The following is a 25,286-nucleotide window of genomic DNA, read 5'->3' as shown; positions in this document are numbered from 1 at the left end:
ACATACACAGTTAGATTTGGCATATCAAAGAACCCCATTTATTCAATTTTTGATGAAATCAAACAAAGTTTAATTTTGGACCCCGATTTGGACCAACTTGAAAACTGGGCCGATAATCAAGAATCTAAGTACATTTTTAGATTCAGCATATCAAAGAACCCAACCGATTAATTTTTTGTCAAAATCAAACGAAGTTTAATTTTGGACCCTTTGGACCTTAATGAAGACCAATTTGAAAACGGGACCAAAAGTTAAAAATCTACATACCTTGTGTTTAAATTTCATAGATTTCTATTTACTTATACTAAAGTTATGGTTCGAAAACCAAGAAAATGTTTATTTGGGTCCCTTCTTGGCCCCTAATTCCTTAACTGTTGGGACCTAAACTCCCAAAATCAATACCAACCTTCCTTTTGTGGTCATAAACATTGTATTTAAATTTCTTTATTTTCTTCTATTTACTTTAACTAAAGTTATTGTGCGAAAAACCAAGAATAATGCTTATTTGGGCCCTTTTTTGGCCCCTAATTCCTACACTGTTGAAACCAAAACTCCCAAAATCAATCCCAACCTTTCTTTTGTGGTCATAAACCTTGTGTCAAAATTTCATAGATTTCTATTAACTTAAACTAAAGTTATAGTGCGAAAACCAAGAAAATGCTTATTTGGGCCCTTTTTGGCCCCTAATTCCTAAAATGTTGGGACCAAAACTCCCAAAATCAATACCAACCTTCCTTTTGTGGTCATAAACCTTGTGATAAAATTTTGTAGATTTATATTCACTTTTACTAAAGTTAGAGTGCGAAAACTAGAAGTATTCAGACGACGACGACGACGCCAACGTGATAGCAATATACGACGAAATTTTTTTCAAAATGTGCGGTCGTATAAAAAGTCATCAATGGGCAATAACTCTAATAAGGAGTTGACTTACAACGTCGAATAAGCAGACTTATTAGTAAACATTGTCTTACTGATATTTTTTGAAATTCAAATTTTCTCTATATCATAGTTTTCAAGATCCATTTTGGCACTTATAAACCGAATTTAGTAAAGATGTTCTCAGGAAACGGAAATGTTGAAGTATGGAGTCTGTTACATGTTAAAGTAATTCATTTTGACTCCAAAAAGGCAGAGGTCTACCAGGGTAGTTGATGGCAGACATTTGAATATCTATTAAATTTATCCACTTTATTTCATACTCTTAATAATGTGACTGTAGCTTGAAGTATTGTATAGACACATGTTTATTATTAAACAAGTTGTTAAAACCTTTTGCAGACATGTGACAGAGTTGTCAAGCCACAACATAAATTTGGAAATTTCCAGTTGGAGTTTGGGCCTCATAAATGGAGATTTTTTTTTTCGATGTATGCAATGTTTTTTTGAGGTGTTTAAACTACATTTTTTCCTTTTTTGATTCCAGTACTCCATAGCCATTTTAACTTGATGGAAATAGAAGATAAGGGGTTTTCAGTCATCATATATATTTGGTAAAAAGTATCTCTGCTTAAGCTACATTGTCAATTTTGGTACCACTACTGAACAGTGGTGTTGAATTGATATCTAGTTGTGAGCTTTCTAGTGGGTAACTGTGTTTGGTCAAGTCATCAGGGTCACCATAGTCAGCTTTGCAACAAGTGTAGTAGGCATAAATATCATATTTGAGTTCATTAAGACATATGTCTTTGAGGTTCAGTAATATATCTGTTCGATGTTTTCAACAGCACCAAATTAAAGTTGTTGTTTATACAACTAAATCCATTGTCAGCATTTCAAAAGTTTAGGTGATTTTATTGTACCCTGGATTATCTTTTTGGCCAATCCCCCATGATCTCCTTGTATTTATACCTTTCCAGACCGTAAGATGGACATGTTTTTATGTGAGCCAAGGCTCTATTATATGTTGAAGGCCGTACTTCAACCTATAATGGTTTACTTTTTAAATTGTCATTTGGATGGAGAGTTGTCTCATTGGCACTCACACCACATCTTCCTATATCTATGTCCTATAGAAGTAACTAATACAAGTCTTATTAACTTGGTTCTGTTTTATTCCAAAGACATTGCATAAACAAACAAGAAAGTTTAAATATATATGTTAATATTCCTTAACAAAACCTAGCATTTAATGCAGCTTTTACCTCCTCTCATCCACTTTTGCACAATATCCCTATTACAACCATCTGTAGGACTTGCTACTAATGATATACTACAACCCACATAGGTAATGCATATTTAATGATTTTTATAACAATAATGACAACCAAGTAAAAAAAAGAGGCAATTTTGAAAAGTTGAATACATCCAGAATTATTTCTATGCTTTGCCTCTAAACTCTCTTAGATAAATATTAAACAGTTTCAAACTTCTTGGCATTATACAAATCATTTGATTCTACTGTCCCTGTTTAACTTTTAATGATACTATCATGACAATATCCCCCCTAAATAAAAATGTCTGCTCTGACCACAGTGCAAAAGTTGTCAATTTAATGTTATGAAAGTGTGAAAAATCTAATCAGTTATACAGAACTCAAAAAAGCAATAAAATAAGATGGAAGCATTATAAAGAACAACTATCTGATCTTACTATTCAAAATATCAATGAAAATATTAATGAGGAATGGAAAATGTCTTTTAAATGTTTTTGATGACTATAAAATAAATGAAAATATAAATACAAATGAAACATGAACAAATGTGTAATCATTTCAGCTTTTTTTACGACCTAAATAATAAAAAAAACACACATTACCACGAAAAGGGAAGATAAAGTAAGCATTCAGAAATGAAAATTGTCTGTTGTATCTGCTTCATGGTATTATGATTCAACAAAAAGATTTATATTATAGTATCTCACTGCATTCAAATAGGTATACTGGGCAGTGACGGACTCAAAAGGTGTGTGGGATGAGAACCCCCCTTTGTTAGACAATCGATGCATTTGCAAGGGGACATATGGTTGGAACCTCTCCCCCTAAAATGACCCGATCTGCCCCTACTGGACAAATGAAGTGGTATACAAGCTTTTGAAACCATTCACTCTTTAAACAAGCTTTTAAAATGCAAAGTAAACATTGTACATATTGAAAGAGATAGAAGGCTAATCTTACATCCCTAATAACATACAAGTATTATGGAATTCAATAATAAGAAAATAGATATATAAAAGTAGGAACACAGTCTACAAACAAGTACAAAATCCTCGCTCACACAAATAAATAAATAATACTTAGCCCAAAATGTATGATAATGAAATAAGCCAAAAGGTCTCAACACAATAACCACACTTATTTACAGTCTCTTATACACTTTAAAGGTCAAGTCCTACAAATCTGTGGCCATCAGATAATTATCTTCATATGAGTTGGAATGTTAACATATAATGACATTAAATGTTTATGTTATTCTAAAGACGTATATGAATGAAAAATACAAAGGTATCAGACAAACACACTAAGTATTTTGTGTACATGTATATACAAAGGTATCAGATAAACACACTAAAATAAGTGTTTTATTTATATACAGATAGCCATGTTTATAACAATTACCTATATGTGAAGGTTGGTGTATTCAGTTTACAATTTTGCTGATAAACTATTTCTAATTCATCCTTTAAGCAATAAGAACTAAAATTTAAGAAACCACATATAAACTTAGACCTCACCTCATTTATACACAAAAACAAACTTATTTACATGAAATAAACTCTACAATGAACAAACAAAACATAAATAATGTGGTCATTTTTCAGTAAATAATTTTGTCACAGCATATGATTTATATTTCTAATTTCTTAAATCTTAAATTGTTTTATTCTGGTGCCTTTTCAACGATACAACATATTGCATACACTGAAATTGTATAAACAAGGTGACCATTTATCTGACTGCACTATTTTATCTTCCCCTTTCCAAGCAGTTGTTTTTTAAATTCAATTTTTTGGAAAATTTAATGGAAAATGTGAGTGACATTAAACCTCCTCATTTTTTGATGTCACCTGTTCAGCTATAAAGCATTGGACAAGATAAAGGACAGTTGCCAAATTCCCCCTTAAATAACCTTTTCTACTATCAACATATTTGAGGGTCTATGTGGGATTTAAAGAATAACACTAGAAATGTGGACCTAAAAATATCAAGTCAAGAGCATAATGAGGTGCTAAAATATAAAGAATGGAGGATAATGAGTAAAAAAATATAAAGATAGAGAAAAATTACCAAAAATGAAACAATAAAGAAATGCAAGAGCATAAATATCATTATAAGAGCACTCTCATTATGCATACCATTCACAATTAAAAATTGCATCTAGGGTGTGATATCAAAAATGTTAATCAATGCCCTAAAACACTGTGAAGACATTTACATATTCAATTTCAGTTGTGTTTATTATGCTGATGGCTTTTTTTTGAACTGAGTCAACACAGCAAGTTTTCATAGTGGAACAGAGACTGCTGACTGATCTAAGAGTACCTTAGTTCATCTTGTTTATGGTGGAGATAATGTTTACATTTGTCTATGTATTGTTTAGTGGACTGTTGTCCGTTTTCAGATAATTCTTTATGTTTATTTTCTGTTCAACTGTTGTGCTCTTTTTTCATTTGTGGTTTTTGTTCACCCCTTCAATATTTTCTTCCATTTTTTTTAATTCCTGGAGTAACAATATATGCTTTACAAAACTGCTATCTTGACATAGAAAAAACATCAACATAACCAAGACATTTCAGCATTGGGGTGTAAAATTTAATAATAATTGACATTGTACATCCATACTTGTCCATTACAGGTCAACAAGATCTATGGGTTGACCAGTATGGAGTATAGAACCCTAGTCGCACCAAATAAACATATAACTTTTTACCAAAAAAACTACACATATACATGTAATAATAAACTCAATACTTTGTTTTAACAATATGATAAATGCTCTAGATAAACCAACAACATATCTATTTACAATTTAAATACATTTAAGTGCAACAACTCTTCTTAGTGAAAACAGAAAATGTCAATTATTTGTTATTGTAGAAAAAAAACCCAGGGTGTTGCTGTTTTTTTTTTTACTTTCTTTTTTCACTTGCTGTATTGACACTTTTGATGCAAGGACAGATTGTCTGCTGGACCAAACAGTACACAGTTATTACTTCAGTCACATTCAGGTGAAAGCTGCCATCAAATTTACCAATTATTATCGAATAGTTTGATTTTTGGTGTTTAAACACCATTTTTAAGCACTGCTGGAGGTGGAGGAAGCTGGAGGTGGAGGAAGCCGGAGTGCCCATAGAAAACCACAGACCTTTGATACGAATCAATTATTATCAAATGAACAGCTTAATACCTTTATTCTTCCGTTCATACATTTGGTTGAGAATATATCTACATGTTGTCTTTTTATACCAAAAATATTGGCTCTTTTTGTGTGTTCAATTTTTTTTTTTTTTTTTTATAGATTATATGCTTAAATGCTGACAAGATCTCTCAGGTATTAAAGAATAAATTTGTTCAAGATGATTTTATGGCAAACACATTAAATTGTTCTGGAGCAATGCCTTTTTTAATAACAATTACCAGAGGCAGAGCCTGACATTTTTGGTATTTAAAATAAACCAACTTCTGACCTAACAGTTTGAAACTATACAAGAACAACTAATGAAATAACATACTTTAGTTATTTATTCAATAAAGAAAATACTCTCTAAAATTATTTTTTTGCATCATTTAATTATAGAAAATATATCTATAGTAATAACACTTTGCATCATTTCAATATTGACCATGCATCATTTAAAATTTCACCGAAACTAATATTAAAGTATCAGTATTGATACTTTCTGAAGTTAAAACAAAATTGTAATATTAAATTTTTAAAAATAAGAAGATAAAATGTATGGTTTTTTTTCTCTACAATAACAAGCGTCTTGACCTTTTCTGTATTAAATCTTCAGGGTTATGCACTAAACAAATATATAATCTTTTACATCTTACATTTTCATGATCACAGCATAGTAGAAAAAAATACATTTTAAATTTATTTATACACAAAACAACAATATTTATATATTTTCACATAATGCATCCCTTGATGTAGTCATCTTTCGGACTGGTCTGTTTTTATCATTTGCAAAGTAACTGAACATAAATTTTAAAGGCCATATCATTTTTTTGTTACGATCTTTGGAATTTGTGAAACAAAATTAGGTGACTTCTATTATTTGCCATGTTAAAATACTAAACTTTCAAAATAACATAATTTTATAAAATTTTATTATGAATTTAAACTTAAAAAAAAAAAAAAAAATGTTTACAGAATTATATCAGACAGTATCAGGCTTAATGGAAAGTAGCTGAAGGTAAAGAACACCAAATGAAAGATTTTTGTTCAGTCTAAAAGGAGAGATTAATTCAAATCTTTTAATTTTTATCTGGTAGTCATGGTAATATACAAATAATTAGTAAAAAATATTAATTTCCAAAAGAAAAAAAATCAAATTTGTGTGGCCTTATGAAAATATTTGGCACTAAACTAAAGCAAATAAGTTGGTGGCTACTTCAACAAGGGGTGCAAATTCTGACAAAAAATAATGACAACCAAGTTAGCTATATATTTTTTCTTTCATTTTTTCTTTCCCTTTCATTAAGATAAATCATATTTCTAACATTCTATGTTTTGTATTCACACATGGCTATTTATTAAATAAATTTCTCTCACATTACCAATCAAACTCTTTCTCCACTTTTGTCTACTATCCAAACAAACACACACACACATACAACCTTGCAACTTACAAATAGACTAGAGCTCTATGAGCAGCAATCAACAATAAATTAACCCGATTATGCTCATTTTTAATCCTATAATTGGGACCACAAGTCAATCTCCAAAGCACCAAGAAGTTCTTTAATTGTTCATCAACAAGTCTTGGCATGGAACTACTTTTGTATATTAAACAATGCATGTAACATAGATATTTTTGTATCACTTGCTAACTTGTAGACTACTTTGAGGAGATCACTGATGAAAACAGTAGTGCTGGCTATCACAGTTTCTGTCAAATCTTTAAAAGTCAAAAGACGGCATGCTGAGATGAGATTCATCGGTCTCAACGACTGGCTGAGTATGTTGCTCTGTATAAGTCTGAACACAATCTTGAGACAATATGTTACACAATGCCATTAAACAATTACTTGGAATCAAACTCCCTGAAAAAAAGTAATGATAAACTATATTTCATATATATATATAAATCATTGGACATAAAAAAAAAAATGCATACATCTCCAGCAATAAATTGTCTATAAAACAGTTAATAATAAAAAGAAGAAGCTCAAAAGATCCTGGGACCTGTCATAAAATTTTACTCAGTATTCAGAATACAAAATATGTACTCAAAACATTAAATCCAGTATTTTGATTGGTGGAGTCTGATTACAATAATATTGCTAGAAAGTTTTATGACCGCAAGGCCAGGTTATACCAAATATGATTTCCCTAATGATTCCATGGAACCTGTGTACACCATTGCTGATTTGTATGTCACCTGATCTTTGTATCTTCCACATGGCTTTTACTTGTTTTGTTTCGACTTTTAATGCATCTTTTTGTATTCCTTTATAAGGTTTTCGTTAGTTTTGCTTGATTTCAGCCAAGATTGTTAATTTTTAATATTTGGTTTTTTAAAATGTATTTTGGTATTGACCTTTTTTATGGTAGGCATTTTTGTTGTATTTTATATTTTGGTATTTGAATGTGACACAATGTATGTTTTATGATTTTGTTATTGATTTCTTTTAATTACCATGCTGAATGTACAGTGCCTTCGAGTAATTTTTATTTTTTGAATAAGGCGCTTTATAAATTTTTTCATTTTTATTATCCCTCTTAACTTACCCACAATCCTTTCACCTGCATCAGTTTTTAAACGAATAATCTGCATTTTGGAGTTAATTCCACCGGGAGCAGAAGCAAGAACATTTTCTAGTTTATTCCACACACTTAATACTGAACCACTGAGAACATGGAATGTTCGTGTTCTCAGGCCAACATCACACTGCAGACCTAATGCTGTCTTCTTGCAATTGCCTTTCCTGAAAGAGTCAAATTAATAATGTTTAACATCTTATAATTGCTTAAGATCAAGCAACCAATATATTGTGGATATACTATATAGGACCATTCGATGCTAAATGTTTAATAAATAGAGAATATCATATGGCGTTTTCAATATTGCATCCGTATCAACCTGTGACACCAAAGTATCAAGAAGTACCTAACACAATCCTGATAAGAAATATTTGCTACAATCATGACAATGCATTTGTAATGTATATTTTTTATTTTCATTTGATTTTTTTGACTACATGTATACTTCTTAAACAGCATTATATCTTATGTTAATAACAATACATTGAACTACATGACTGTAAATTAACTATGTGTAAATATCTGTTTTGATTGTATTATAATTTGTATGTGAGGGGCTCAGGGAAGATTAGTTTATTGTAACTAACTGAGTTTACCCTCTTTAAATAAAGAATTTATTATTATTATTATAATATAATCATAAGAGCTCTGCTCGAGGGATTATATTGGTTGAGGGTAAATATGGTGTGTGATATTGAAAAAGCCATATCATATACACTTTATTATATACATATACCTCAAGTAGATGTTTTTTATGTGACATGACGTCATACAGATAAGGAGGTTTGAAATGACGTCATACAGATTATAGGTTTGACATGACGTCATACAGATTAGGGATTTGATAAAGTCTTTGCAAAGTGACTGCAATCGATGACATGATCATACAGATTAAAGGTGTGATAAAGCTTTTGCAACCGTGCTGATATCAATATCATCACAGGTGGCTGATACAGCACGCTTGCCATTGATTGTATTATACATACAATTTATCTGTATTTACTACTAAGTATATAATAAAATGCAATATTGCCATTACATGGTGGAAAAAAATCCTTAAAGGACCATTTGAACAACTTAAATAAACACTGTTATTTAATATCGTTTGAAAACAAGAGAGTAAAAAATCTAATTGGACATTATAATTAGAAAAACAATATCATAGGGAACATGTGTACTAAGTTTCATCAATTGATTGGACTTCAACTTCATCAAAACTATCTTGAGCAAAAACTTTAACCTAAAGCATGACAGACGAACAAACAAACAGAAAAACATAATGCCCCTAATTGGAACATAAACAAGAATGTGTTCATAGTACATGGATGCCCCACTCGCACCATCACTTTCTATATTCAGTGGACCATGAAATTGGGGTCAGACGGACAGACGAACGAACAGACAAACAGACCAGAAAACATTATGCCCTCTATTATGGTAGGTAGGGCCTTAAAACCTAGCTTACCAGAAGGCATGACTACAGTTGACTGCAGATGAGATGTATTGATCTTCCCACCATTTCTGGGCATTGTCTGGTAGCACCTTTTTGTATCTTTTGAGTAGACCAGTCAATGATTCTGGATGAGGTTGTCTCCCTGTGTTAGGTCTATAGACATCATATAACTTCTCCTTCTTCTTGTTTGTTGTATGATAAACAGCCAGAATGGCAGTCTTCTTCCAAAACTTGTCCTATAATATGAAAGCATTCTGTTACGTTTGTAGAGTTTAAGGGTCACATACCAGAACATTTATGCATCATTCAAAAATAACTTGCATTTTTATAGTTTTTAATTATGTATAGCTTTCTAATTATCCACTAATAAAACTTTTTTTTTTTTTATACATACATGACATATATATCATGTATATGGTAGACACCCACGGGCAAGAAAACAGAAAAGAAATTCTGATATTAATATGTGTAAAATTTTCTTAGCTATTGCCATTTTTTGTTAACTTTATTTTCCACCTTAGGATAATAAAAATAACTTACATTAGCAGACACATAGAAGCCATCTTGTTCACCAGAATATTTCCTGTACAAGTTCAGGACTTGGGTCCATGACATCCCTCTTTCTACTGTAACCTAGTAAATGAAATAAATACATTTAAACTTCAATTGGAACACAAATTCAAGGAAATAACAGGCTATTGGAGAAAAGTATGTTTTGTACTGTACCCAACATACGGAGTTAAATTTTTAATGCCTTAATTTAGCTACTCAAAGGCACATGTCTTAAGACATAATATCCCATGGTTCATAGATAACTACTCTTGTCCTTTTGATTACTATTGCATTCATTACAGTTATACAGCCACATCATCTTATAAAATAAATAACAAACAAAAGGTTCGTCTGTAACTTCCTTCATTGAAGAGTTTCACTATATTGTAATGTTTATAATTATGATACTTGAGTTTCACTTTATTGTAATTTTTATAATTATGATACTCGAGTTTCACTATATTGTAATGTTTATATGTTTGTAATTATGGTACTTGAGTTTTGCCTTATTCTATTGTTTATAACTATGATACTTGAGTTTGGCTATCCTGTAAATTTAAAAATTATTGCTTGCATTTATTTTTGCGATTTTGTCATTTCAGATTTAAATATGATTATAATTTTAACCCTGTTTAATTCATATAAAATATTTCAAAATGCAAGTTTAACTTAAATCGCTTACAACTCTGTCACATTTTCTCAAAAATAAAAACCTTGCAATAATTTCTGAATCTACAGTATTCTAATATTTATAATTATGATTCTTACTGTGTTTAATTCAGTTTTAGCTGTATTCAAAGCAGCGTTCCCCACAAATGTCTTGGTTTCTTTCTTGGAAACTTTTTCTTCACCAGCACCAAGATCTACAAAGGAAATTCTCATTGTTTTAAATTTCAATTTATAAATATGTCATTACTTCGCAGGATCGGATTATCCGGAAAAAAACCCCCATTAACAAAAGTTTTTCTGACCATTACAAGAATGAATTTATAGTACAATGTTTGAATAGTTGACCAAGGGTTGTTAATATTACACCCACTAAATCTTCATCGAAAAAATTTGCTTAGAATGGCTACATTATCCAATATTCAAGTTAGGGAGAGTGCACGACAAACAATCCATGCAAAGAACTCTATGAGGGGATTTTTGGTGTCTGCACTTTTTCAACAAACCCCTTTCTCTAGCGGCAGTCTTCATTTCCCGCCCGTTTTGGTTTTACTCTGATTCAATATATTTCTTGATTTTTAAACCCAAATATGGCAAATCCTTCACATTGTCAGCTGACAAGTTTGGCAGCCATGAGTTAAAATCAACCTTTTGACCCATCATCAAATAATCCTGTCAAATCACTGAAGAAAACCCTTTATGTATGGATATACATTTTAACTGTAGTTATAAGTTACTTTCATACTTGCAAATCCATTATATATGAAAATCTTTCAAAATTGCAACGTAGAAATTAACAAGAGGCTGTCACAATGACAGCAAACCGGATTTATTAACATTTATTTGTGTCCTGGCAATATCACAAGAACCATTACTAATGATTGGTGAAAGTGAAAATCGTCAATATCAAATTTGACCTCTATTTTGTCATCAGTCTCAACATATTAAAATTTGAAAAGCTTAGATTGAATGGTTCGTGAGTAATTGAAACAACATGAATGGAAACACCATTTTACGATCTTTCAAGAACCATAACTCCTGAACGGTAAAAGTCAAAATCGTCATTATTGAAGTTGACCTGTATTTTGTCATCAGTAACAACATATTAAAATTTGAAAAGCTTTGGTTGAATGGTTCATGAGAAAATGCATGGACACAACTGGAAACACCATTTTTCAATCTCTCAAGAACCATAACTCCTGAACGGTAAAAGTCAAAATTGTCATTATTGAACTTGACCTCCATTTAGTCATCAGTAACAACATATTAAAATTTGGGAAGCTTTGGTAGAACGGTTCATGCGTAAATGCACGGACACGACTGGAAACACCATTTTACGATCTTTCAAGAACCATAACTACTGAACGGTAAAAGTCAAAATCATCATTATTAAACTTGACCTCTATTTTGTCATCAGTAACAACATATTAGAATTTGAAAAGCTTTGGTAGAACGGTTCATGCGTAAATGCACGGACATGACTGGAAACGCCATTTTACGACCTTTCTAGAACCATAACTACTGAACGGTAAAAGTCAAAATAATCATTATTAAACTTGACCTCTATTTTGTCATCAGTAACAACATATTAGAATTTGAAAAGCTTTGGTTGAATGGTTCATGAGAAAATGCACAGACATGACTGGAAACACCATTTTTCAATCTTTCAAGAACCATAACTCCTGGACGGTAAAGGTTAAAAATTGTCATTATTGAACTTGACCTCCATTTTGTCACCAGTAACAACATATTAAAATTTGAAAAGCTTTGGTTGAACAGTTCATGTATAAATGCACGGACACGACTGGAATTGTCATTTTTCAATCTTTCAAGAACCATAACTCCTGAACGGTAAAAGTCAAAATCGTCATTATTGAACTTGACCTCCATTTTGTCATCAGTAACAACATATTAAAATTTGGGAAGCTTTGGTTGAACAGTTCATGCGTAAATGCACGGACATGACTGGAAATGCCATTTTTCAATCTTACAAGAACCATAACTCCTGAACGGTAAAAGTCAAAATCCTCATTTTTGAACTTGACCTTCATTTTGTTGTCAGTAACAACATATTAGAATTTGAAAAGCTTTGGTTGAACGGTTCATGAGTAAATGCACGGACAACATTTGGTTGCTGCCGGCCTGAAGCCCGACTGCCCGCCGTACATCCCCAAATCAATAACCGACATTTTTGTCACAAAAATCCGGTTAAAAACTAAGCAGAAGATTCAAAGTCGAATATACCATAACTGAGGGGGCGGGCCAAATAATCTCCATGGTAATGAAATGTGCCAATACTAATTCAACTTTATACCAAATATCTTTGACTTACCACTAGTGATTCACCATAAACTAGACACAATCACAAACTAATACATTGTTGACACCGCAGCAGCTGAAAACAGCATACCTATGTCTCACTTTTTGACTCCATCAAGCGAGACAGTAATACATTGTTGATGCCTCCGCCTGAAACAGCATACCTATGTCTTGCTTTTTGACTCCGTCAAGCGAGACAAAAACAATAATTTAAATTTTTTTCACAATAAACTTCAAAGTTGGCCAACCAGGCCATGCGATATTGTCAAAATTTGATGATTTTGTGCATTTTTCGGACCTACAATATTAGGAACAGTTTTGGAAAACCTTGATAACAGGGCCCAAATATTAACAATCTAAATACATGGTTAGATTCAGCATATTGAAGAACCCCATATATTCAATTTTTGTTGAAATCAAACAAAGTTTAATTTTTGACCCTTTGGACCTTAATGTAGACCAATTTGAAAACGGGACAATACTGTGCAATTGAATATTTCTTGCTATTGCACAAAACTGTGCAATTGAAAATTTCTTGCTATTGCGCAATATTGTGCAATTAGATACTTCTTGCTATTGCGCAATACTGTGCAATTGAAGATTTCTTGCTATTGCACAATACTGTGCAATTGAAAATTTCTTGCTATTGCACAATACTGTGCAATTGAAAATTTCTTGATATTGCACAATACTGTGCAATTGAAGATTTCTTGCTATTGCGGAATACTGTGCAATTGAAAATTTTTGCTATTGCACAATACTTAATATAATAATTTTGGACCCAGATTTGGACCAACTTGAAAACTGGGCCCATAATCAAAAATCTAAGTACATGTTTAGATTCAGCATATCAAAGAACCCCAAGAATTCAATTTTTGTTAAAATCAAGCTAAGTTTAATTTTGGACCCTTTGGACCTTAATGTAGACCAATTTGAAAACAGGACCAAAAATTAAGAATCTGAATACACGGTTAGATTTGGCATATCAAAGAACCCGAATAATTCATTTTTTTATGAAATCAAACGAAGTTTAATTTTGGACCCTTTTGGCCCCTAATTCGTTGGGACCGAAACTCCCAAAATCAATCCAAACCTTCCTTTTGTGGTCATAAACCTTGTGTTAGAATTTCATAGATTTCTGTTTACTTATACTAAAGTTATTGTGCGAAAACCAAGAAAAATGCTTATTTGGGCCCTTTTTGGCCCCTAATTCCTAAACAGTTGGGACCAAAACACCCCAAATCAATCCCAACCTTCCTTTTATGGTCATAAACCTTGTGTTTAAATTTCATAGATTTCTATTTACTTTTACTAAAGTTAGAGTGCGAAAACAAAATGTCTTCAAACGCATTTGCATATTTCTTATTTTTAATGAGTCGTACATGCGGAATTTAAGAAATAATGGTACAAGAAATTATTTCCTTTGTTTATGAATCTCCAGCAAACATTGATACCATATGATAATGCCTTGTCTTGTAGTTAAAGAAAAGGGAAAACTATCGAGAAAGGAAATTTTAAAGTAATATGAATCACGTGCATGTGTGTGAACTTGACAAATAGAATGGGTTGTGTACGCAACACCTCGAATAGCACCGGAATTGGTGAGAATGAAAAGAAGCGATCCCAATATTATAACCGAATTTTTCAAATTTGTAAAGAATCATTCTGAACTAATCTAGACAACTCTTTACTTGATTAAAAATTATTAGACCAATACAAATATTTCAAAAAAGATGTGGAACCGTGTCTAATGAAGAAAAGATGGAGTTAAAGTCTATACAGTAACTTTCTTTCACTTGCAGTATATTTATTTACCAATTGTATCATTATCAACCATTTCAACCGATTATGCTTTTATCTTTTTAGCAGTTCCAATACTTAGGAAAATGTGTTGACCACACTCATGCTTTGAATGACAATTCTGTACGGTGCAATGGGTATAATAACGTTAAAGAGTAGAATTTGTGGTGACGTTACAGAAGACATCAATAACGTCGCCGAATATTTTATAATTCTCCGCTAAAAATCAATCTTCAAGAGAATATAGCTTGAAAACCAGCACGGTTGCTCAGGACTTTCTTTGCACCAATGGATTCGTCGTTTATTTTTTAATCAAATTTCGAATTTAAAAAAAATTCTGATGAAAATCATTAAAAAGTAAAAATATCTGCCGGTTTTTTATGATTTTCCCTATATATGTCCTTTGTATTTCGGGCGTATCATGCTGTTAGTTTCAACAGCTTGTATCTTAAAAATGAAAACGGTTACCCCCTATTTTTAATTTTATATTCTGATGTATTTGTACAAGCAGAATCCACATGTAAAATTTAAAAAAAATCTGTTGAGTAGTTATATTACGTACGCTTCGCCTTAAAAGTATTTCCATCTAACTTTCAGTTTTCAAATTTTTGGTAACTGCTGTATACTACCGTTTTTTCTCAATTTTATTTTTTGACTTAGAGCAAAAATAACTTTTTACTCATAATAATATACGATATCATATCATATTTCTATAAATAACCTTACCTAAAATACCCATATCCCATCTTCCACTCCTTTTGGCATCCAGGATGATTGCCGTAAGTGTATTGGAGAAGAATTTGAAGAGAGAATTCTGAAGACAAACTTCCATACCAAGGATTCTGTTTAGGAACTTGCTGATATTATTATAGTCTGAAATTGTCAGAAATAATATAAAAATGTCATTATTTAGGCCAAGATAATCACAAAACTAAACAATATTCTTGGTTTAAATTTCAAGATCTTTGGCAGCTAATTACATTGACCTTGGATATTCACTACAGGTTTAAACCTTCAGGTTCAAGACTGAGAACGTATTGTTCCATCAAAAAATGTTCTAAAATAAATGTTAACACAAGATTGCTAACAATGTTATTTTTCCTATAATTTCTATTTCAAAAGGACATGGGCAATGTCAAAGGTAATAGATGTTGACATTACCAACAACTGATGTCATCCCCACAGGTCATTTATAACTCTGTTGTCAAGTTACACAATAATACACAACTTTTTTCTCATGTACACGTGTAGTATTTATTTTAAAAGATTGAAACCAGAGAGACAGTACCTTTTAAAACATCACTCTCACCACATTCACGTCAATTCTATTCCTGTCTACCACAATTCGCTGTGTCAAAATCCAATGCATTCTGGATAATATTTTCAAAAGGGTACACCAAAATATTGAGATTGGTTTAAAATGTCATAACAATATAAATTAACCAGTAGTCTTATTTTCATTTTAGTGTACAAACAATTAGCCTATCCATATGCATAGTCCTTTAGATTCCAAAACAACAAAAAACTTTCGATTTGAAACTATCCTACCTTTATCAAGAATTGGTACAGTAATTCTGGAGTCCACAGATACCAGACCAACACCAACCAGTCCTCTTCTTACTTCTACAATCAAAATATTACTTTAATGACTAAACCATTCATGACTCAACACATGTGTTTTAACAAGTTTGTTAATTAAATTTTATGAATTTTACATGTTATAATTATTGAGACTATACTGCTTAAACATTTTATAGGTTTATGAATAAAAAAATTAATTAAAGTGTCATTAACCTACCTATAAATTTGTTCATATGCTCACAAGACATAAGTCTTTTGAACATTAATATTTACATTTTAAAGTTTTGTCTTACATACATGGCTTGAAACTTCTAACATATAGAGCAAAACATCTATAACTGTTAAAATAGCCTATTTTAAGAATTACCATAACTTTGTATTCATTTAACAAAGGCCATTACTAAAAAATATCCATAAATTTGTTCGTGTCTTTAAGTCAGTTTTCAAAGTTTGACATTTTGGGCTCATATTCCAGTTCCCCACGGCCACAGAGGTAAGAAAAGATGCAATTACTATGATCTATTTGACTTTAAAAAATTACATGAAAACTGTGGGAACTTTTCTTGAAATGCATGATGATCTTGAACTTATTATTTAAATTAATGATGACAATCAGAGAGTTCAGATTTTATTTGGATGACCTACTTTTTGAAGAATTTAAGTTTGAATTTTATTTCTGGTGATCATCATTGGTCAGTCAAAGAACTCTAGCTCTAAAGAATGTTTGTTGAAATTGTATTTCCTTCTTTCACAGTCACCCCTAGTCAACTTCCAAGAAATGTACATTTGTTCCTATCCTAATCTGAAGGTGGTAAGTTGTCTCATTTGCTATCATACCACATCTGATTTTGTTTTTTATTAACAGTTAGTCGGGACATTCCTGCCTGTAACTTGTTTTTGAGAGAAATATTAAAACAACCTACCATCACAGAAATTTCCTTCAAAATCTTTTGGGAATGGCACTAATGGTGATTCAAATCCCATACAGGATTTCATAACACTCTCCAGAGCTGTTCTTCCATACTGTAATGTCAAAATTTCTATTTAATATTCAGTTTAAATATACTTTTTCAAATTTCTACTACAGCAGTGAATTTTAAAACTATGGTATTTTTACAGTGGCGGTTGAAACCTTTTTTTTTATTATTAAATCAATATGCCTTATGGTGAAAATATGTTTGCAGTTTCAAATTAACTATTCTTGACATATAAGCTCTCATATTCTATTACATTCTTATTTGTTATAATATTTAAGATAATCTGGATATTTAAACTCTTTTGGTTGCTTGTGATTAATGCCACTTTCAGAAACCTTTGCAATATCATGGATGCCAGCTGGTAGCCATTTTACCCGAAGAACTGATTTTCGGTAGGAAAGTGGCAATAACTGTGAATTTAGATCCGATTCCAGGAGGGAAGTTTGAACTGACAACCTTAGGGCTGACACACAAGTGATCACTATAGGTACTTATATCACTCTGACACAAAGGCCCTCTATTTTAAAAGGTATGGAGGGATGTCAATGATATATGTATATTATGAGATCTTCTTACTATCTTATCTTCAAAGTCAAGACTCCTGTTTTTTATCAAGTTTATACAATTTCAAAAGTTTACATTGATGCAAGAAACATCCCTCACAACTTTCACTTCTGCAGCAATAAATAAGTTTGCCAAGGTGTAATGACAGTTCTATTATTTGATAATAACATTGCCAAGAGAAATGGGGAATGGGTCAGAGAAACCAACAAGTCAAAAGAGCAGAAATCAGCCCAAGGCCATCAATGGCAGGAAATCGTGCAACTTGAGTGGAATAAAATATATAATCAATTTATTTTTGAATGTTAGTTAGTTGGACCTTGATATTTAACATTACCTTTATTTACTACTATTTTAGAAATACATTTGTCATCATCAAGCAGGAATACTTCCAAATTTGGTCAAATGTTGTTGTTTTATCTAAAAATTTAACTACAATGCTCACCTTGTTATCAAAATTAAATCTGCTGAGATCTCTAGATTCTGTTGCTCGTCTGTCGCCATGAGTAAGAGCACCCTAAAAACAATCATAGAATTTGATAAAAGCTGTCTTACTGTTTCCATTTGAAGTCATTGATTTCAGTTAACCATTTTCATTAATAAGTTTTCAACAAAAGTTTAAGTGATCCCACCATTGTTCCATATAAATAATACTCCAATATACATATTTTTCCTCTGGAGTCATTGCTAAATATATATATATCAATTTGTTATTGACCATATTGTCATCTAAGTATACATAGACATTTTAAAACTAGAGGCTCTATAGAGCCTGTGTCGCTCACCTTGGTCTATGATCATACTAAACAAAGGACATACATAATAGATGAGAATAGAATTCATGAGAAAATTATGTTTTGGTGATGATGATGTGTTTGTCAATCTTACTTTACTGAACATTCTTGCTGTTTACAATTTTCTCCATCTATAATGAACTTGGCTCAGTAGTTTCAAAGGAAAATATTTTGTAAAAGTTAACAAAAATTAACAGAAATTTACGAAAATTGTTTAAAATTTACTATAAAGAGCAATAACTCCTTAAGGGGTCAATTGACCATTTTGGTCAAGTTGACTTATTTGTAGATCTTACTTTGCTATACATAATTTTTGTTTACAGTTTATCTTTATCTAAGATAGTATTGAAGATAATAACCAAAAACTGCAAAATTTTCTTTAAATTACTTAATTGGTGGCAACAACCCAACAACGGGTTGTCTAAAAATTTCAGGGCAGATAGATTATGACCTGATAAACAATTTTACCCCATGTCAGATTTTCTCTTAATGCTTTGGTTTCAGAGATATAAGCCAAAATCTACATTTTACACCTATGTTCTATTTCTAGCCATGGTGGCCATCTTGGTTGGATGGCCGGGTCATTGGACACATTATTTAAACTAAATACCCCAATGATGATTGTAGCCAAGTTTGGTTAAATTTGGCCCAGTAGTTTCAGAGGAGAAGATGTTTGTAAAAGTTAACAGACGACGCCGGTTGCCAAGTGATTGGAAAAGCTCACTTGGCCCTTTGGGCCAGGTGAGCTAAAAATAAACACTAGGAACATTTTTCATATTATCATAAAGGAGTAGGTCCAGTAAGACCCCTTTTTGGCCCCAAAACAAGCAGTTTTACAAAATTATTAAATTGTAAACTTTTAGTTATTTATTGGAAAGTAGAATTTTTCTCCGACATATATATAAGCTGTTTTTGACAATACAATGCACATATATTGGGTACTAGCATCATTAAGTCATGCTAAACTACTGAAATCTTCACAATTTTAGGATTTTAGTTAAATTTTAGACGGTTTCCGTCTTAAATGAAAGTGGCTGCATTTGTGTTCATTCTTAACATGAAATGTTAGTTGTTTTTGATGATAATGCATAACATATATAAAGGTTGAGGATGAACATGGATGCAGCCACTTTCATTTTTGACAAAAACCATCTGAAAAGTGAAAATTTTGGCATATTTGATAGATTTTTCATGTTTAAGCTTGAATCGTATCGTTTTTAATGAGTAAATCAGGTAAAATCTTTCACTTAAACTAATTGAATGAACTGAAATAGACACTTAAGTGTTCAAAAAGTGCCCAAACCCTTTCGTCAGATGAACCTGAAATTTGAGGCCAAAATCAGGCCTTACCGGACCTACTCCTTTGATCTATATGTGCATCAAAATTTATAACATGTCTAAAGAAAAAAGAAAACAAATTTGTCCTAGATAACCTGTTAATAATTCAAAGTTATTTTTTGCTGTTGTGATCCTACAAACAACTGTTGATAGCTCTGCTCCCAGAAGGGGTCCATCTAAATATATCTTCCGATGCAACACAAAAACTTACCACTCTTTTGATAAAAAAAAAGTTCACATTTTCCGAACCATACAAGAAATTATCAACATTTAAGAAGGCTTTTCAAATTATGTTATTTTCAACAATAGACATATTAACACTTATGCAAATTTGTCAGCCTTTACTTTAAATCATCAAAGTTTCTGTAAAATTTGACATCACAATTAAACAGTGATTGTTGCTTGACATCAGAAGATTATGAAGAGACAAAATTCAGCTAAATACCAAAAGTGTAAATACATTGCAGCATTCAAGTATGACTTACTAGACTTTCCAGTCTTTTAGCAACAGTAGAAGCAAATCTTTGTTCTCCAGCTAGTTCAGATATCAGGAATGCATATTCAGGGGCTGTAACCTGGTTTGATCTATGTGTTCTGCCTGCAATGTACATGGTCAATTGATAACACTATACACACAATATATTTAAATGATATGAGCAAATCTGCCCCAATACGGATAAATCAGCCTGTTCAATCTTCAAGTCTTGGGAACAATACAGTTAACCTCGAATCTATAACAGGGCCAATACAGAAACAGCCAGTGAATAACAATATAGTATAAAATCTTATGGCAGTCATTTTCTTACTTATTTGACACTCTTTGAGTCACTGACAATAGATAAAAGTTCAAAATTGTCAAAAATCTTAGATGGAATATATATATTCTGTGTTATCATTAGCGTGAAACAACTTCTTTTCAAACAAAAATGTGTCCCAAGTACACGGATGCCCCACTCACACTATCATTTTCTATGTTCAGTGGATCGTGAAACTGGGGGAAAAACACTAATTTAGCATTAAAATTAGAAAGATCATATCATAGGGAACATGTGTACTAAGTTTCAAGTTGATTGGACTTTAACTTCATCAAAAACTACCTTGACCAAAAACATTAACCTATAGTGGGACGAATGAACCAACGGACCCACAGACCAGAAAACATAATGCCCCTCTACTATCGTAGGTGGGGCATAAAAATAGTATTTGCCTTTGATGCATTATAATGGTGATCAATTAAAATCAATATTAATTTGTATATGCAAATATCAAAATCTAAATAATTCTCAGTGTATTATTTTTTTGCAATTTGTAGGTTAGAAAATTTCAAATTCATACAATCAACAACTAATTTTCCAATATTGAATTGAGCCACTTTATGTATTTCAAAGATTGACACAAGTGGAAAACAAGAATGTATCCTTAGTAAAAGGATGCCCCATCTGCGCTATCATATTCTATGTTCGGGGGACCATCAAAATGGTGTAAAATCTCTAATTTGGCATTAAAATTAGCAAGATCATATCATAGGGAACATGTGTACTAAGTTTCCAGTTGATTGGACTTCAGCTTCATCAAAAACTACCCCAACCAAAAACTTAAACCTGAGGCAGGACAGAAAGATCAACAAACAGACACACAGACCAGAAAACATAATGCTCATAAAAATCATGGCCTAGTTATACATACCAAACTGCTGAATAGCTCGGTCAGCACTCCAAGGAAGCTCCAATGTAATATGTACACGTCGTTTTCTGTTAATTGCACGTTTGTCTGACTGAAGGGAAATACCTGAACTGGCTGCCTCAGATATTATAGCTATATCCTAGAGAAAAAAAAATCAAAATTGAATAACATTAAACTATACCTTAAATATTAATCATCATCAAATTTGAAGCTTGAGTTTGTATAAATTAAAAAACAACAACAAATGTTTACAATTTCATTAAAGATGAGTTTTTATCTTGCAATCAACATACTTTGGTTCATTTAAAAACTTGAAAATGACTGTAAATATAAAGATTATTCATGCATATATATGAATGATGTAGATTGCTGACATTTCAGGTTTTTGTTGTCATTTTATATTTGGTTTCCAAGATAATTTGATACTGTTACAAAAATTGTGATGAGTTAATTATACTGATAAATCTTTAAAAAAGAAGTATTTAAAAGTTAAAACATATTTTTTCACTTACTAATTATATATATATATGATTGTTTAACTTTAATGTTTTAACAACTACAATACCTTTTCTCCATCCATGAATCTTTGTTTTTCTGTGAGATTAAGAATTTCCAATGGAACATCCATTTCACTACGAGATTCATAGCTTATTCCTTCATCAGTGCTGACAACACGACCTTTACGTCCTGTCATCTATAAAGAGATCAAGAATTCACAAACTTTACCAATCTGCTAGAAATTAAAAGTTTATAAACATTGACTACAAAATCACATTTTCTTTTATTCCTGTAATAAGTAAATCAGTAATAAAATCTTTGTTTTTTGAAGTGCCCTTTGTTGATCAGCATCCCCTGCACTACAGAGAAATATACCAAACTTACAATTTTGGAAAAACTAATGATTTTCTACCGTCCAGTCTGTTCCATTAAAATATACAGGATAACCAGGGAGTCACTATAAAAGTAAGGTAACCACCTAAAGGGACAAATTAAAATTTCACTTACATTTCCACTATGCAAAATTATAGATGAAACCCACCCATAGTTCAGATTTGGAAATGCCTTCCCTGGGTCCCATGTATGTTTTTATGGAACAACCCTTAGCTGTATTTGGCAATAGCTTTCAGGCTTACTAAGCCTTGATGCTCTTCCACTTTCTACTGCAAATGAGCCTCCAAGTTCCCTTGCAAGAGCATTAATTTCTTTTAAACAGCCCCCTTATAATATCTTGTTTGTCTCTAAAATGTTTCTTATTTACAGTTATCCGTTTCAATTTTGGTTGGGTTTTTGTCTCTTTGTCACATTCCCCATTTCTTTTCTCAAATTTAGAATTAAAAGCTGAACATAATATTGAAGTTGTTAGCAGCAAAAGCTACAGGGGTGTGGAAATGCTATGCCCGACTCGCACATTTGAACAACCGGACAAGTAATTATTTTTGTCTTGGTTGCCCGTGGACAAGTAAAAAAATACACAAGACAAAGTTCAAATCCAACAAAAGATAAAATTAATTTCAAAACGTATAGAGATGTTTAATTTATGTAAGAGAAACCAATGTTCAGCAAGTAAAAACATCAATGTTCATGACGATAAATATTACATGATACCGGAAATAGATCGATTACCAAAATAAATAAAAATAAGTATGCGAACCCGAGTCGCGTAACATTGCATTGGTTTTGTCCATTGACCCGGGATCGTCGATTAGGTTTTATCCGTCATTTGCCGGAAGTATCATTTCTTTTAATTTTGTATCGAGATTCAGATTGATAAATACTAAATAAAAAGCTGGGCAAGCAAGACAAAAAGAGTCATGAGTCGAGTAGAAAACCTTAAATGCAAATGGAGGACACAGAGTATTTAAAAAATAAAAACGGAAGCGAGAATTTCAGACATCGTGGATATCAGATTGCCCCTGGCTATCTATGGAAATTCGGAAAATAAATTAAGTTTTTGTCTTATTTTATAATAGATGAAAGGTCAACATTATTTGTTGTCAAAGGGGTAAAAAGAAGGGACGCTTTAATTGCCCATCAAGACAATAATGAATAATCAAGAAAAAAACAAGTGTGTCAGTTGAGAGAAACACCACAAAATCAATAGTTTTATCTGTTATTTATAGTTTACATTTCTTCAAATTATCTGTCACTCTCCTCAAATTTAGTACCTACTGGCTACAATTTTTATCAAAACTGCTGCAAAATTGACCTTTACATGTCATTTCATTGGTTGGTTTGCTGTTAGGTTTCTGTCCCATTGATGTTAACCCATTTCCTACTTTCCTATTTTTTTTACACATATAAACAAATGGATGATGCACAACAGTGTGAAGTAAGAATCATATATTAGCTAACAAGAAATACTTCAATATTTATTGAGATCATCAGGGCAAGTAAATATTTTTCAGGACAAGTAAAATGTTAGGTTTCACTTGCCCGGGGACAAGTGCTCACAACAAATATTTCCACACCCCTGCTGTCATCAAAATGGGATAATCCATACCTCTGCAACATTGTCTGGTCCGCCTAATTCATCAATAAGATGATCCAATGTGTTAGGAGGTAGATCATCTAACTCCTCCAGCATGTCCATCAACTCTCTCTTAAGTGCTATTGCTTGTTCTACTGAATCCATACCTACAAATCAGATGGCAAATGATTTTAAATCATTACAATAAAAATAAAGAGAAGGGAAATGAAAAATTCAGCAATTCTTCTAATTATAAAGGGCATTAATCTAATATGATTATAGTGACGACACAAAAATTCAAACTTAATCTGTGTTTTGTGGTAATAATCATTGTGTACAAGTTTCATAACATTTGATTGAGGCAAACTAAAATTAAAGAACGGAAACCAACTTTTCAATGATGTACAAGGGTAAATTTATAATTGTGTCCTTGTTTTTCTTCTTTTTTGAAACTTGATAGTATCTAGAACAACTGTACCCCTTCTGACCAATTGAACTAGCTTGGGAAAATCAAACACCAAATGCCCTATTCTTTTTAGTTCAAATGTTCAAAATCTGAACTACCTGTAAAATTTTCAAGAACAGAAGTTGTCACCATTACTAGTAAGACATTATTAATTTGAGTATATTTTTTTCCTCCAGTTAATTCTTTGTATTTAAGTTGGCACACTTAACAATAAAGATCCTATTATACTTACTATACAGATTACCATTTGTATTGTTATCATCATGGTTACCATTAGATGTTGAGGATGATGGTTTCTCAGCAGCAGGATTTGCTTTCTTCAGCAGCCCAGCTGCAGCTAGAGCTTTGTCAAATTCTTCATCAAAATCCAGATCTTTTTTCTTTTTCTTGTTCACTTTACTACTTTTGGTTTTTGATTTGCCCTTCTTTTTCTTCACCCAAGGATCTTTAAAAACACAGGTTTATCAACATTAAAATACATATGTCTTAAATCAAGCTCTAAATTGTTAGAACAGCATTTTTTTCATTTTTTACTATTACATTTACTCAACTCGGTTAAAACATCTACAGCAATATTCCATGCTCTGTGTCTATCACCTTGGGGCAGTTCAAAAGAGGGGGAATTAAAATAGCTTATCTTTCCTGTTTAACATTGAATTGTTTTACATTGTCATTTCGGGGCCTTTTATAGTTGACTATGA

General features: G+C 31.7%; 1 protein-coding gene across 1 annotated transcript in view; it reads right to left on the bottom strand.

The window, feature by feature from the left end:
- Positions 1-5,265: 5,265 nt before the first annotated feature.
- Positions 5,266-25,286, bottom strand: part of LOC134681071 (protein strawberry notch homolog 1-like) — a 42,379-nt gene continuing 22,358 nt past the window's right edge. Inside the window, exons 17-30 of the mRNA XM_063540478.1 lie at positions 24,818-25,030; positions 24,153-24,286; positions 22,218-22,346; positions 21,656-21,791; positions 20,455-20,567; positions 18,283-18,354; positions 17,223-17,322; positions 16,267-16,341; positions 15,445-15,591; positions 10,702-10,796; positions 9,922-10,014; positions 9,394-9,617; positions 7,896-8,092; positions 5,266-7,207 (exon numbers count right to left, since the gene is read on the bottom strand). Coding sequence (XP_063396548.1) covers positions 7,065-7,207; positions 7,896-8,092; positions 9,394-9,617; positions 9,922-10,014; positions 10,702-10,796; positions 15,445-15,591; positions 16,267-16,341; positions 17,223-17,322; positions 18,283-18,354; positions 20,455-20,567; positions 21,656-21,791; positions 22,218-22,346; positions 24,153-24,286; positions 24,818-25,030 — 1,871 coding nt within the window. The 3' untranslated portion in view covers positions 5,266-7,064. The remainder of the gene's footprint in view (positions 7,208-7,895; positions 8,093-9,393; positions 9,618-9,921; positions 10,015-10,701; positions 10,797-15,444; positions 15,592-16,266; positions 16,342-17,222; positions 17,323-18,282; positions 18,355-20,454; positions 20,568-21,655; positions 21,792-22,217; positions 22,347-24,152; positions 24,287-24,817; positions 25,031-25,286) is intronic.

This window comes from Mytilus trossulus, chromosome 8 (assembly GCF_036588685.1).
Source record: "Mytilus trossulus isolate FHL-02 chromosome 8, PNRI_Mtr1.1.1.hap1, whole genome shotgun sequence".
Lineage (NCBI taxonomy): Eukaryota > Metazoa > Mollusca > Bivalvia > Mytilida > Mytilidae > Mytilus > Mytilus trossulus.
This window is presented reverse-complemented; position numbering and strand designations above follow the sequence as displayed.